At 42.3% G+C, this 13,343-nt stretch overlaps 1 protein-coding gene across 4 annotated transcripts in view; it reads right to left on the reverse strand.

The window, feature by feature from the left end:
- pdzd2 (PDZ domain containing 2) overlaps positions 1-13,343 on the reverse strand; it is a 547,489-nt gene that overhangs the window by 87,750 nt on the left and 446,396 nt on the right. For all 4 annotated transcript variants that reach the window (XM_043687429.2, XM_087989833.1, XM_043687436.2 and 1 more), the window contains one exon: positions 7,840-7,927. In XM_043687429.2, the coding sequence (XP_043543364.2) occupies positions 7,840-7,927 (88 nt within the window). The remainder of the gene's footprint in view (positions 1-7,839; positions 7,928-13,343) is intronic.

Consider the following 13,343-nt stretch of genomic DNA (forward strand, 5'->3'; position numbering starts at 1 on the left):
ATCGGATTATCCGAAGAGGATCTCCAGCTGCCGATAGAAACATTATGTCAAAGAGCTGTTTCAACCCTGATCGCGTCTTTTGTTTACAGGTACAATGATTAAAAACGAACTCGGCTCACTGAAGTGCTGCCGAGAACAGTCCTGGATAGTCCAGGCACCGTCTCTAAATGACTGACCTTCCACCCTCTCTCTCTCTCTCTCCACATTTTCCCTGGAGTTCTACACACAGGTGTACGCTAACCACCCCCCCCCCCCCCCCCCCTTCCTCAGATAATCTCTCCAACATTGTCCTGTTTTGGAGACTTACCCCACAAAGACAGCAGCAGGCTTACTGTTGGTGTACAGTCCAGCTGCTCTGGTCGGGGGTGGGGGGGGTGGGGCGGGGAAGTGGGGGGGTGCGGGGTCGCAGACTGGGTCGGACAGTGAGTGGGGATGGATGGGGGTGCGGGGTTGGGGTTGCGGGCGGGGGGCAGATGGGGGCAGTGTTGGATGGGGTTGGGGCAGGCAGGGGGGCGGAGTGGGAATGGACAGGGTTGGGGACAGGCGGAGGGGGTTGGGGCGGGCGGGGGGAACGAGGTGGGAGCAGACGGGGTTGTGGGCAAGTGGGGTGGGGGCAGGGTCTTGCGCACAGTGTGTTTTTGCCTAGTCTCCTGAACGGGGAGCAGACTTCACAGAGAACTCCGAGCCCCAGAGGAAATCAATTAATCGAATAATCGATTATCTGAATGAAATAGTGCATGCCCATCTTGTTCGGATAATTGAGGTTCCTCTGTATTTGTCCCACATCTACAGTACTTTGATTTGCATGTTCTTCAGATTTGCTTGGTCAGTAGTGGTGCTACCAAGCACCTTTGGGTCACTGAAATCCCTAATCAAAATGTACTCCATGCCCATGCTATGCCCTTCTTCTAAATGTGTTTAATATGGATGAGTACTGATTCATCAGCTGAGCGACATAGGTGGTAGGCTTCTTTATCTATGTATTTCCTGACACCATGAGACTTCATGGAGTGTGGTCAATATAACCACTCCCAACATAACTTTCTTTTGACTCTATTCCATTGTGCCAATGTCTCCACTGACAGAATCTATCCTGTCAATGGGACCGGATCTACCCAGGAATGGTGATGGAAATGTGATATTGGCTGTAAAGTAAGTTCCTTTGAAAATGACTAAATCAGTCTGAAGAAGGGCTCATGCCCGAAATGTCGATTCTCCTGCTCCTTGATGCTGCCTGACCTGCTGCGCTTTTCCAGCAACACATTTTCAGCTCTGATCTCCAGCATCTGCAGTCCTCACTTTCTCATAAATCAGTCTGTAGCTTGACCCATCTGGTGGGACAGCCTTCCCAGTTTTGGTATAGTCCCATCAGGTTTCACTGAAGAAGACTTTGCAAGGTTAGCAGGGCTGGTTGTATTATTATCGTTTCCAGGCACTAGATTACTGAGGTAACTGCTCCAGTTTTATTCGTTTTTGTCCTTTCTATAAAGTTTTGCTAGAACTGATTAGCTTGCTAGCTGTTTCAGAAACAACTAAAAGTCAAACACATCATCTGGGTCTGGGATTACATGCATACCAGATGAAGTAAGATTGGCAAATTTGCTTCAATGGAGGGCATCAGTGAACCAGATGGAGTTTTCAACAATCTGATACACTCAATGTTTCTATCACTGAGATTGGCTTTAAATATAGATAGTCTTGAATGGACTTTGCAGGGTGTAGAAATAGGAGACCCGCAAGGAAAAACTGGCAATAATTCTGATTTTGGATGACAATATAATATGTGTGCTTTCAGATCATTAAATCTTTCTCCCAAGTTCTGTTTTCACTGAATTGATTATGGTGGTTTTATATCCAGGACACAGGATTCATATTCAATACGAAGACATATTCAATATTTCAGCCACCACTGGAATTTTATTTAACAATTAACAGCATTGTAATATTGCTTTTGAAGAGGAATTATTTTCTAAATTTGGAAACTTATTAACTCAATCAGAAAACCAAACAAATCTTAGTTGATATCTCATGTCTATTATAATCCATTCCACTCTCAAGCAGAGGTGTACAAATCCACAGATCCCTGAAGGTGGTACCTTCATTAACCAGGGCATAGACTATAGGAGGAATGAAATCTTGTTACAACTTTAAAAAATATTAGTTAGACCACAGTTAGAACACTATGTGCAGTTCCAGTCACTACACTATCAGCAGGATGAGTTTGCACTGGAAAGAGTGCAGAGGTTATTAATCAGGAAGTTGCCTGGGATACAAGATGTGCCAGTTATAAGGGCAGACTGAATAGGCTGGGTTTCCTGAAGAACGGTTACATCCCAAATGCTGACTTCTCCACCCACTGATGCTACCTGGCTTGGTGTGTTCTTCCAGCCTCCTGTTTGTCTACTTGTTTTCCATGGAGCAGAGGAAGTTGAGGGGGAATGTGAATAAGGTATACAAAATTATGACAGACATAGACAGATTGGATTGTGATAACCTCATTCCCATGGCAGAGGTATCTAATAATAGAGGGTATAAGTTTAAGGTGAGGAACAAGTGGATTAAAGATCTGAACAATTTTTTTTTCACCCAGAGGGGGATAGATGTATGGAATATGCTGACTGAGGGTGTGATGGAGGCAAGTACTTTTGTGACATTTAAGAAACATCTAGATGAGGATGAAAAATGCCAAGGATTACAGTAAGCTATGGATCAAGTGCAGGTTAATAGGATTGGTATAGTTTGGTGTTAGTTGGTCAGCATATACCCAGTGGGCTATGACTCTGTTTTCCCTGGTATTAAAAGTAAAATCAGTTTTCAGGATTTGTCATTTGCTGTGTCAACTTCATGGAGTTGTGATTTATCAGGGCGAAGATGCACACAAATTCGATGTTTCTAATAAGTGTCTTTTACGTAAGGGTATTTGTGATCAGACTTACACTGAAATTTTCCAAGATTAGGGTTCACAAAATCAGCTATTTCCACTGAACTTCAACCTGCAAGTGTGCATTTTAATATATTTTCACAGACCATCGGTGAAGTCAGAGTGCTCATGAATACGGTAATTAGAACATAGAACATAGAACATAGAAGAAAACAGCGCAGTACAGGCCCTTCGGCCCTCGATGTTGCGCCGATCCAAGCCCACCTAACCTACACTAGCCCACTATCCTCCATATGCCTATCCAATGCCCGCTTAAATGCCCATAATGAGGGAGAGTCCACCACTGCTACTGGCAGGGCATTCCATGAACTCACGACTCGCTGAGTAAAGAACCTACCCCTAACATCTGTCCTATACCTACCCCCCCTTAATTTAAAGCTATGCCCCCTTGTAATAGCTGACTCCATACGTGGAAAAAGATTCTCACTGTCGACCCTATCTAAACCCCAAATCATCTTGTACACCTCCATTAAGTCACCCCTAAACCTTCTTTTCTCCAATGAAAACAACCCCAAGTGCCTCAGCCTTTCCTCATACGATCTTTCTACCATACCAGGCAACATCCTGGTAAACCTCCTCTGCACCCGTTCCAGTGCCTCCACATCCTTCCTATAGTATGGCGACCAAAACTGCACACAATACTCCAGATGCGGCCGCACCAGAGTCTTATACAACTGCAACATGACCTCAGTACTTCGGAACTCAATTCCTCTACCAATAAAAGCCAATACGCCATAGGCCTTCTTCACCGCACTATTTACCTGGGTGGTGACTTTCAAAGATCTATGTACATGGACATCAAGATCCCTCTGCTCATCCACACTACCAAGTATCCGTCCATTAGCCCAGTACCCCATCTTTTTGTTACTCTTACCAAAGTGAATCACCTCACACTTAGCTACATTGAACTCCATTTGCCACCTTTCTGCCCAGTTCTGCAGCTTATCTATATCCCGCTGTAACCTGCCACGTCCTTCCTCACTGTCTACAACTCCTCCGACTTTCGTATCATCTGCAAACTTGCTCACCCAACCTTCTAACCCCTCCTCCAGGTCATTTATAAAAATGACAAACAGCAATGGTCCCAAAACAGATCCTTGCGGAACACCGCTAGTGACGGCACTCCAAGATGAACCTTTGCCATCAACTACTACCCTCTTTCTTCTTCCGGCCAGCCAACTCCTAATCCAAACCTCCAACTCACCCCCAATGCCATACCTCCGTATTTTTTGCAGTAGTCTACCATGGGGAACCTTATCAAACGCCTTACTAAAATCCATATACACCACATCTACCGCTTTCCTCTCGTCCACCTCCTTAGTCACCTTCTCAAAGAATTCAATAAGGTTTGTGAGGCACGACCTGCCCTTCACAAAACCATGCTGACTATCCTTGATCACATTATTCCTATCCAGATGTTCATAAATCCTATCCCTTACAATTCTCTCTAAGATTTTGCCCACAACAGAAGTGAGACTCACCGGCCTATAGTTACTAGGGTTATCTCTACTCCCCTTCTTGAACAAGGGAACCACATTTGCTAGCCTCCAATCTTTTGGCACTACTCCTGTAGACAACGAGGACATAAAAATCGAGGCCAATGGCTCTGCAATCTCCTCCCTTGCTTCCCAGAGAATCCTAGGATAAATGCCATCAGGCCCAGGGGACTTATCTATTTTTACCCTTTCCAGAATTTCCAACACCTCTTCTCTACATACCTCAAAGCCATCCATTCTACTTAATTGTGACTCAGTACTCACATTGACAACAATGTCCTGTTCCTGATTGAATACTGACGAAAAGTATTCATTCAGTGTCTCCCCAATTTCTTCAGCCTCCACACGCAACTTCCCACTACCATCCTTGACTGGACCTATTCCTACCCTAGTCATTCTTTTATTCCTGACATACCTATAGAAAGCCTTAGGGTTTTCCCTAATCCTACCAACTAAGGACCTTTCATGTCCCCTCCTTGCTGCTCTTAGCTCTCTCTTCAGGTCCTTCCTGGCTACCTTATAACTCTCAATCACCCCAATTGAACCTTCACGCCTCATCTTTACATAGGCCGCCCTCTTCCATTTAACAAGGGATTCCAATTCCTTATTAAACCACGGCTCCCTCACACGACCCTTTCCTCCCTGCCTGACGGGTACATACTTATCAAGGACACTCAATAGTTGCTCCTTGAACAAGCTCCACATATCAATTACGCCCTTGCCTTGAAGCTTACTTTTCCAAGCTACACATCCTAAGTCATGCCTCACCGCATCATAATTTCCCTGCCCCCAGCTATAACTCTTGCCCTGTAGTGCACACTTATCCCTCTCCATCACTAGAGTAAAAGTCACCGAATTGTGGTCACTGTCCCCAAAGTGCTCACCTACCTCTAATTCTAACACCTGGCCTGGTTCATTACCCAGAACCAAATCCAGTATGGCCTCACCTCTTGTTGGCCTATCTACATAGTGTGTCAGGAAACCCTCCTGCACACATTGGACAAACACTGACCCATCTAACGAACTTGAGCTATAGCTTTCCCAATCAATATCAGGAAAGTTAAAGTCCCCCATAACAACCACCCTATTACTTTCACTCTTCTCTTGAATCATCCTCGCAATCCTTTCTTCTACGTTTCTAGGACTATTAGGAGGCCTGTAAAAAACTCCTAACAGGGTGAGCTCACCTTTCCTATTCCTAACCTCAGCCCAAACTACCTCAGATGGCGAGTCTTCATCCATCGTCCTTTCCACAGCTGTAATACTATCTTTGACAAGCAATGCCACACCTCCCCCTCTTTTACCCCCACCTCTGACCCTACTAAAACATTTAAATTAGTTTGAAGTTTGCTCAAAGCTCATGAGATGAAATTTAAATCCTTTTGCTTCTATTTTATGTGTTATGTGAGTAAGTGAGTAAGGGAGTGAAGGCCAAAAATCTGTTAAGAAAAGGTTGGAATAGAAGGAATAGCTGAGGATTGAATTGTAATTGAAATACTTCCCAAAATTTCAATTGAGCTACCATTTCAAATCAAGTAGTCTTCTTTCAACTATGTCAGCTTTCCAAAGCTATGAATGTCAATGCTGAAAGATAAAACTTCATATCTCAACCTTAACATAATGTATTGAAAGCAAACTTTGAATTGTGTTGGCAAGAAGAAGTTTTACCCTCCAACAGCAAATAAATTAATATTGAATGCTAGGAAAGATATGAAGACATTAGAGGGAGTCCTACAGAATGGTTCCAGGAATGAGGTACTTCAGCTATGGGACAGATTGGAGAACTTGGGACTGTTTACATTATGAAGATTTAACAGTGTATTTCATAGAGCCATTCAAAATCATGAGGAGACAGGACAGCGTCCGTAAACATAAACTGTCCTCATTGGCAGGAGGATTGAGATCCAGAGGGCCATGATTTAAGTCGAGAGTGTGTTGCTGGAAAAGCATAGCAGGTCAGGCAGCATCTGAGGATCAGAAGAATCGACTTTTGGGCATAGGCCCTTCATCAGGCGAAACGTCAATTCTCCTGCTCCTCGGATGCTGACCTGCTGTGCTTTTCCAGCAACACACTCTCGATTCTGATCTCCAGCGTCTGCAGACCTCACTTTCTCCTAATAATCCAGAAGCTCAGGTCAATGATCTGGGGATAAAGGCTCAAATCCCACGGTTGCAGCCAGTGGAATTTAAATTCAAATGAATAGAAGTCTGGAAAGTAAAGCTGGTCTCAGAAACGGTTACCATGGAACTATCATTAGTTGTCATAAAAATCCACCTTGTCCACAAGCATCCTTCAGGGAATGAACTCTGCTGCCTTTACCTCGTGTAATCTACAAGTGACTCAAGTTCCACAGCCATGTGGTTAGTGCTCAATACTCTGAAATATCTGAGCAAGCCACTCAGTTCAAGGCCAATTAAGGATGTCAAACAAATGTCAGCCTTGTCAATGACATCCACATCTCATAAAAGAAGAATAAAACTTTATTTTTAAAATTTTGAAGTAATAAAAAAAAAACAAAGATTGAGAAAGTCTGTGAATTTGGAGCTGTGATCAAACTCCGGTTTACAGCTGAAACCACTAAAGTGACCCCGGCCTTGAATATCAGTGGAGCATCTCTTCACAACACAATCAGATATCTTGCTGCCATTTGACCACTAATTGGTCTCCGACACTTGAGGCTGCAAGTTGAGACAGTGGGGTGGGAGCAAGCAGACCACTCAGTTTCTACTTACATTAGCCTACGCAAATATTTAAAATCCAGCCCCACATATTGATTGGTTTTAGCTTTTCTACCAAGCTTTTATCCTAACCATTGACAAACTCAAATATAGCAAGATTGAGCAACTCATAGGTTAAACAGTTCTTTTCTTTTTAACTTCTATTTTATTATTATGCCATCGCAAGCTGCTGATGGTAAATTACAATAATAGGGATAACCTTGTGGGACAAGGTTATTAGCAAGTTAAAATCCTGGGTAGAAGCAAGACTCTTAGTCTTCTTGACTCTAGATAAATAAAAATGAAAATTGTTCATTTTTGTTTCCATCATACTCCATTGAGTGTTGGGATACTCTCGGCTGAGTTCTCTCGCAGACAAGAAACTAGAGTTTTACATACAACATAGATTTTTTTTATGTAAGCTGTACTTCTATCGTCTGAGACGCCCACCACCTTGGTTACGAATGGATCATTTTTAAGACAGGTTTGTCAGATCAGAATTGAGTATAAGGTCATAAAATTTTCACGTAAGTTTCAATGCACAATAATCTTGTTTCCACCCAACAGGTTTGGTGAAAATTTCATCTGGGGTTTCAGAAAAGAAAATTTTTATATTGTTCAAAGCACATATTTCACAAGAAGAAAAAAATTGAAGGCAAAAGGAAATTCAAAAGCTGTTGGTACCTGTGGCATGTGATAGTTGTCCATCTTTGTTTATGTTCTCCCGGTGTGTAGTACGTGATATCACCTCATCCATTTCCTGTTCTGAGACCTGTAGGACACATGGGAATAGGAGAAATAAACTTACTTTTAATAAACCAGTTTACTGTCTGGTTATCAAAATAATTGCAGATTAAACTTGTCAGGATTCACTGTGGGATTCATATACCAGTACAGAGTGAACTAATCAGTTCATTGGAAAAAATTACAGACAGCAATTAGGGAAGATTTTATAAAGTCTTGCTCCCACCTAGAGCTTTATGCATTAGTAATGCACATTAGGAATTTGGATAGGGAGATCAGTGGGTTCCACTGGGTTTCCACAATTGAACTTCTAATATGCATGTCCAAGTTCACACCTTTACTCACTTATTACAACAATACTAAAATACTGTGAACCATTTTGTATTACCCTGAACAAAGTTAAATTCTCTGAGGTGCTATGCAAACTTTATTTAATTTTATCTCTGAACAAATGGATTCTATCAGCTTCTAAAATAGCATCTGTCTTCCAGGTGTTGTATTATCTATCCTTGATTTAACATCATAAGAAATAGGAAAAGGGTAGGCCATTCAGCCCTCGAGCCTCCTCCGCCATTCAATAGGATCATGGCTGAGCTAACATTCCTCATATCTACTTTGCTGCATTTTCCCATAACCTTTGATTCTCCTATTATCAAGAATCTATCTATCTTAGTCTTAAATATACACAAGGACTCTGTCCCCACATCTCCCTTTTGCAAGAAGTTCCAAAGACACTCAACCATCTGAAAAAAGGAATTCCTCATCATCTTACTCTTCAAATGCTGCCCCTTGAATTACCCCTTTAAATGCCTGGCACTGCTTGTTTACTGCCATTCCTGTTAATCTATCCACCCAGTTCACTTTTGCTAACTCTGTTCTCATTCAATTATAATTCCCTTTATTTAAGATAAACACAGTTTCCGACCCAAGTTTCTCACTTTCAATTGAATATTAAATTCCATCACATTATGATCACTAATACCTAGGGGATCTTTTACATTGAGCTCATTTATTAAACCTGTCTCATTACTAGATTCAAATGAAGGGCTTTTGCCCGAACGTCGATTTTCCTGTTCTTCGGATGCTGCCTGACCTGCTGTGCTTTTCCAGCACCACTCTAATCTAGACTCTGATCTCCAGCATCTGCAGTCCTCACTTTCGCCTAGCTTCAAAACAGCCTGCTCCCTGGTTGGCTCCAATCCATATTGCTCTAGGAGAACATCCCTGATGCACTCTATGAATTCATTGTTGCAGCTAGCTACCTTTTTCAATTTGATTAACCCAATCAACATGAATAGTGCTCTATTCTTTTTATATGTTCCTATTATTTCTTGATTTATAACCATGCCCACAGCATGGCTACTATTTGAGGGTCTATATACTATCCCGACCAATGTCTTCTTTCTCTTGCTGTTTTTTAACTTCAGACCTTCTGAGGCTGGATCATCTCTCACAACTATCCTCATTTAATTTCTTAGTAACAGTGCTACCCCACCAACTCTTCCAGCCCTCCTGTCTCTTGAAAGGTCAGATATCCCTGAATGTTACATTCCCAGTTTTGGATTTCTTTGTAGGTATGTTTTTGTAAGGGCAATGAGAACATATTCATTTACCTTGATTTGCATCTTCAGTTCATCGACCTTTTTCTGAACGCTTTGTACATTCAGATTCAAAAACTTTTAAGTTAGTTCTATTGTCAAATTTCCCTACATTCTTACGGCTCCTTAGCATGACATTCACATATTCCACCCCCATCCGTTTATATTCTGTTAACAAATAGCCCCATTACTAACACGCAATCCTACTGAAATAAAAACCGAAAAGACTGCAGATGCTGTAAATCTGACAAAAATACAAATTGCTCGAAAAGTTCAGCAGGTCCGGCAGCATCTGTACAGACAAATCAGAGTTAACGTTTCGGGTCGAGTGACCCTTCCTCAGTACTGGTACCAATGTCCCATGAACTCAAATCCGTTTTATCCCACACCAATCTTTGAGCCCCACATTTACCTCTTTTAACTGTTGACCCTGTGCCAATTTGCTTGTAGCTCAGGTAGTAACCAGAGAACTTTCTGGTTTTGCATTTTAATTTATTCATATTCCCTCAGCAGTACCTCATTCCTCTTTCTACTTATATCATTGGTGCCTACGTGGACCACGACAACTGAATTTTTCTCCTCCCACTCCAAGTTCCTCTGCAGCACAAATGAGATACCCTGAACAGGACACCAGGCAGGCAATGCAGCCTTCAGGACTCTTGATCCTGGCCACAGAGAACATTATCTATTCCACTGACTAAACTATCTCCAATTACAATTACATTTCTCTTTTCTCTCCCCTCTTGAATGGCTCCCTATACCACTGTGCAATGGTCATTTTGCTCATTCTCCCTACAGCCATCACTCTCATCCATAGTGAGCAAGAATCTCAAACCTGTTAGACAAGCTCAAGAGCTGTTTTTTTTATTCACTCACAGGATGTGGCCAGTATTTATTGCCAATTCCTAATTGCCTGGAGGGCAGTTAAAAGTCAACCACATCACTGTGGATCTGGTGTCACATTAGACCAGACCATGTAAGGATGAGTTTCCTTCCCTAAAGAACATTAGTGAACCAGATGGGTTTTTCCTGACAATCAACAATGGTTTCATGGTCGTTGTTAGAGCCTTAATTCCAGATTCTTTATTGAATTCAAATTCCACCACCTGCTATGGTAGGATTTGAACCCACCTTCCCAGAACATGAGCTGAGTTTATGGCTTACTTGTCTAGCATTAATACCACTAAGCCATTGTCTCCTTCAGGTGCTGCGGCTTCTTCAGCACTACCTCCTGGATCCCTCTATTAGCCATGCTCGTAGTCATACACTCCTATCCCTGACTACTGACTAAATTTGAGGTAGTTCATCGAAGGCATTCATCAGGACAGCCTCCTGAAACACAGCATCCAGATTACTCTCCCCCTACCTGATGTGTCACAGTGTTCGAAGTTCAAACTCCAGTACATCGACTCTGAGCCAGTGTTCCTCAAGCAAGCTATAGTTGCTCCAGGTGTGGTCACCATGAACCACAGTGTGGTCCACCAGCTCCCAAATCATGCAGGCACAATGTATCACCTGGCCCTGCATCTCTATTTTGTTTACTTGACAGCACTGTCCATTACTTTACTGATGATTGAGAGTTGACTGATGGGGTGGTAATTATCCAGGTTGGATTTGTCCTGCTTTTTGTGTACAGGATGTAGCTGGGTAATTTTTCACATTGTCAGATAGATTCCAGTTTTGTAGCTGTACTGACCAGCTTGCCTAGGGGAGCAGAAAGTTTTGGAACACAAGTATTATTGCTGGAAGTTGTCAGGACCCATAGCATTTGCAGTGTCCAGTGGGTCTGTTTCTTAAAGTCATATTGGGTGAATCAAATTGGCTGAAGATTGGTATCTGTGATGCTGGGCACCTTTGAGGAGGCAGAGAAGGATCATCCACTCGGCACTTCTGAATGAAGATTGTTGCAAATGCTGCAGCTTTATCTTTTGCACTGACATGTTGGACTTTTCCATTTTTGAGGATTGAGATGTTTGTGGAGCTTCCACCTCTCGTGAGTTGTTTAGTTGTCCACCATCAGTCATAACTAGATGTGGCAGGACTGCAGAGCTTAGAAATGATCCATTAGCTGTGGAACCACTGGTCTACCACTTGCCACAAGTAATCTTGTTTTGTGGCCTCTCTAGGTTAACATCTCATGTTTATGTGTGCCTGGTGCTGCTCCTGGCATGCCCTTCTGCATTATTCACTGAACTAAGGTTAATGGTAATGGTAGAGTGGAGAAATGCCAAGCAAGGAGATTGTAGCTTGTGTTGGAACATGATTCTGTTGCTGTTGATAGCTCACAGTGCCTCATGGATACCCAGCCTTAAGTTGCTAGGTATGTTTAAAATAATTCCCATTTAGCATGTTGATAGTGCCACACAATACAATGCAATGTCCTGTCAATGTAAAAGTTGGACTTTGCCTTTACAGGAACTGCGCTGTGGTGACTTTTACTGATCATTTCATGAATAGATGCATCTGTAGCTGGCACGTTGGTGAGACTGCAGTCTGGTATGTTTTTCCTTCTTATTAGCTCCCTCATCACCTAATGCAGACTTACTCAAGCAGCTCCGTCCTTTATGACTTGAGCAGCTCGATCAGTAATGCTATGTACAGCCATGCTTGAAATCCCCAACCTAGAGTACATTTTACCAGCCTTAGCCACCCTCAGTGTATCCTCCAAATGGTGCTCAATATGGAGGAGTGCTGATTCATCAGTGAAGGGAGGATGTTATGTAATAGTCAGCAAGAGGTTTTCTTGTCCATGTTTGAGTTGGTCCCATGAGACTTCATGGTGCTTGGAGTCAAAGGGAAATTATGTTTGACAAATTTATTAGTCATACAGTCATATAGTAGTGAAATAGGCCTTTCGATCCACCACATCTATGCTGACCAGCATTAGAGTTTGTTGACAATGTAACTCTTTGGGTACAGAAAAACATTTGATAAGTCAGGTTTCTGATTTGTCAAGGCATTGCCCTGTCACCTATTTTGCTCAGCTGAAACAGACATAGTTTGTATACATGTAGCTTCTAGTACACACCAATGTGCAACCCTTCAAGCCTGACTGACAATCCTAAATTGATTGTCAGTGTAATTCTTCACACACTCAGGATTAACAAAGAACAATACATCACACGAACAGGCCCTTTGGCCCACCCCGACTGCATTGACATATGAAGCTATTCTAAACTAAAAAACTTGTGCCTCTATGTGGTCCATATCCATCAATTCCCTGCCTATTCATGTAGCTGTCAAAATGCCTCTTAAATGTTGCTGTTGTATATATTTCTACCACCTCCACCGGCTGTGCATTCCAGGCATTTACCATGGGAAAAAGACTCCAACTATCAATGTTATCCATGCCTTTCATGATTTTGTAGACTCCTAATAGGTTGCCTCTCATTCTTCAATATTTAAGTGACAACCAGAACTGTACACAATATTCCAAATGTGGCCTAACTAAAGCTCTATAACATCCGCAACAATTTTTATACTCTATGCCCTGACTGATGAAGATAAACATGCCATATACCTTCTTCATCACCTTATCCACTTGTGTTGCCTCTTTCAGGGAACTGCAGAGCTGTACACTTAGAACCCTCTGTATATTGATGCTACTAAGGGTTCTACCAAAGGCCATTTAATGTATATTTCTCTTCTGCATTAGAGCTCCAAATTGCATCACTTTACATTTGTAATTCCTTTGCCTATTCTCCACTCAAGTCTCCAGCCTACCTATATCTTCTTGTAACCTCAGGCAATTCTCCTCATTCTCCCTTGCTCCAAATCTTTGCGTTGGCTGTAAACTTAATAATTAGGTCACCCACATTGTCCTTCAAATCATTCATATATATTACA

The sequence above is a fragment of the Chiloscyllium plagiosum genome, unplaced genomic scaffold (assembly GCF_037043375.1).
Source record: "Chiloscyllium plagiosum isolate Xiang-an unplaced genomic scaffold, Cpla_swu_hap1 HiC_scaffold_1, whole genome shotgun sequence".
NCBI lineage: Eukaryota > Metazoa > Chordata > Chondrichthyes > Orectolobiformes > Hemiscylliidae > Chiloscyllium > Chiloscyllium plagiosum.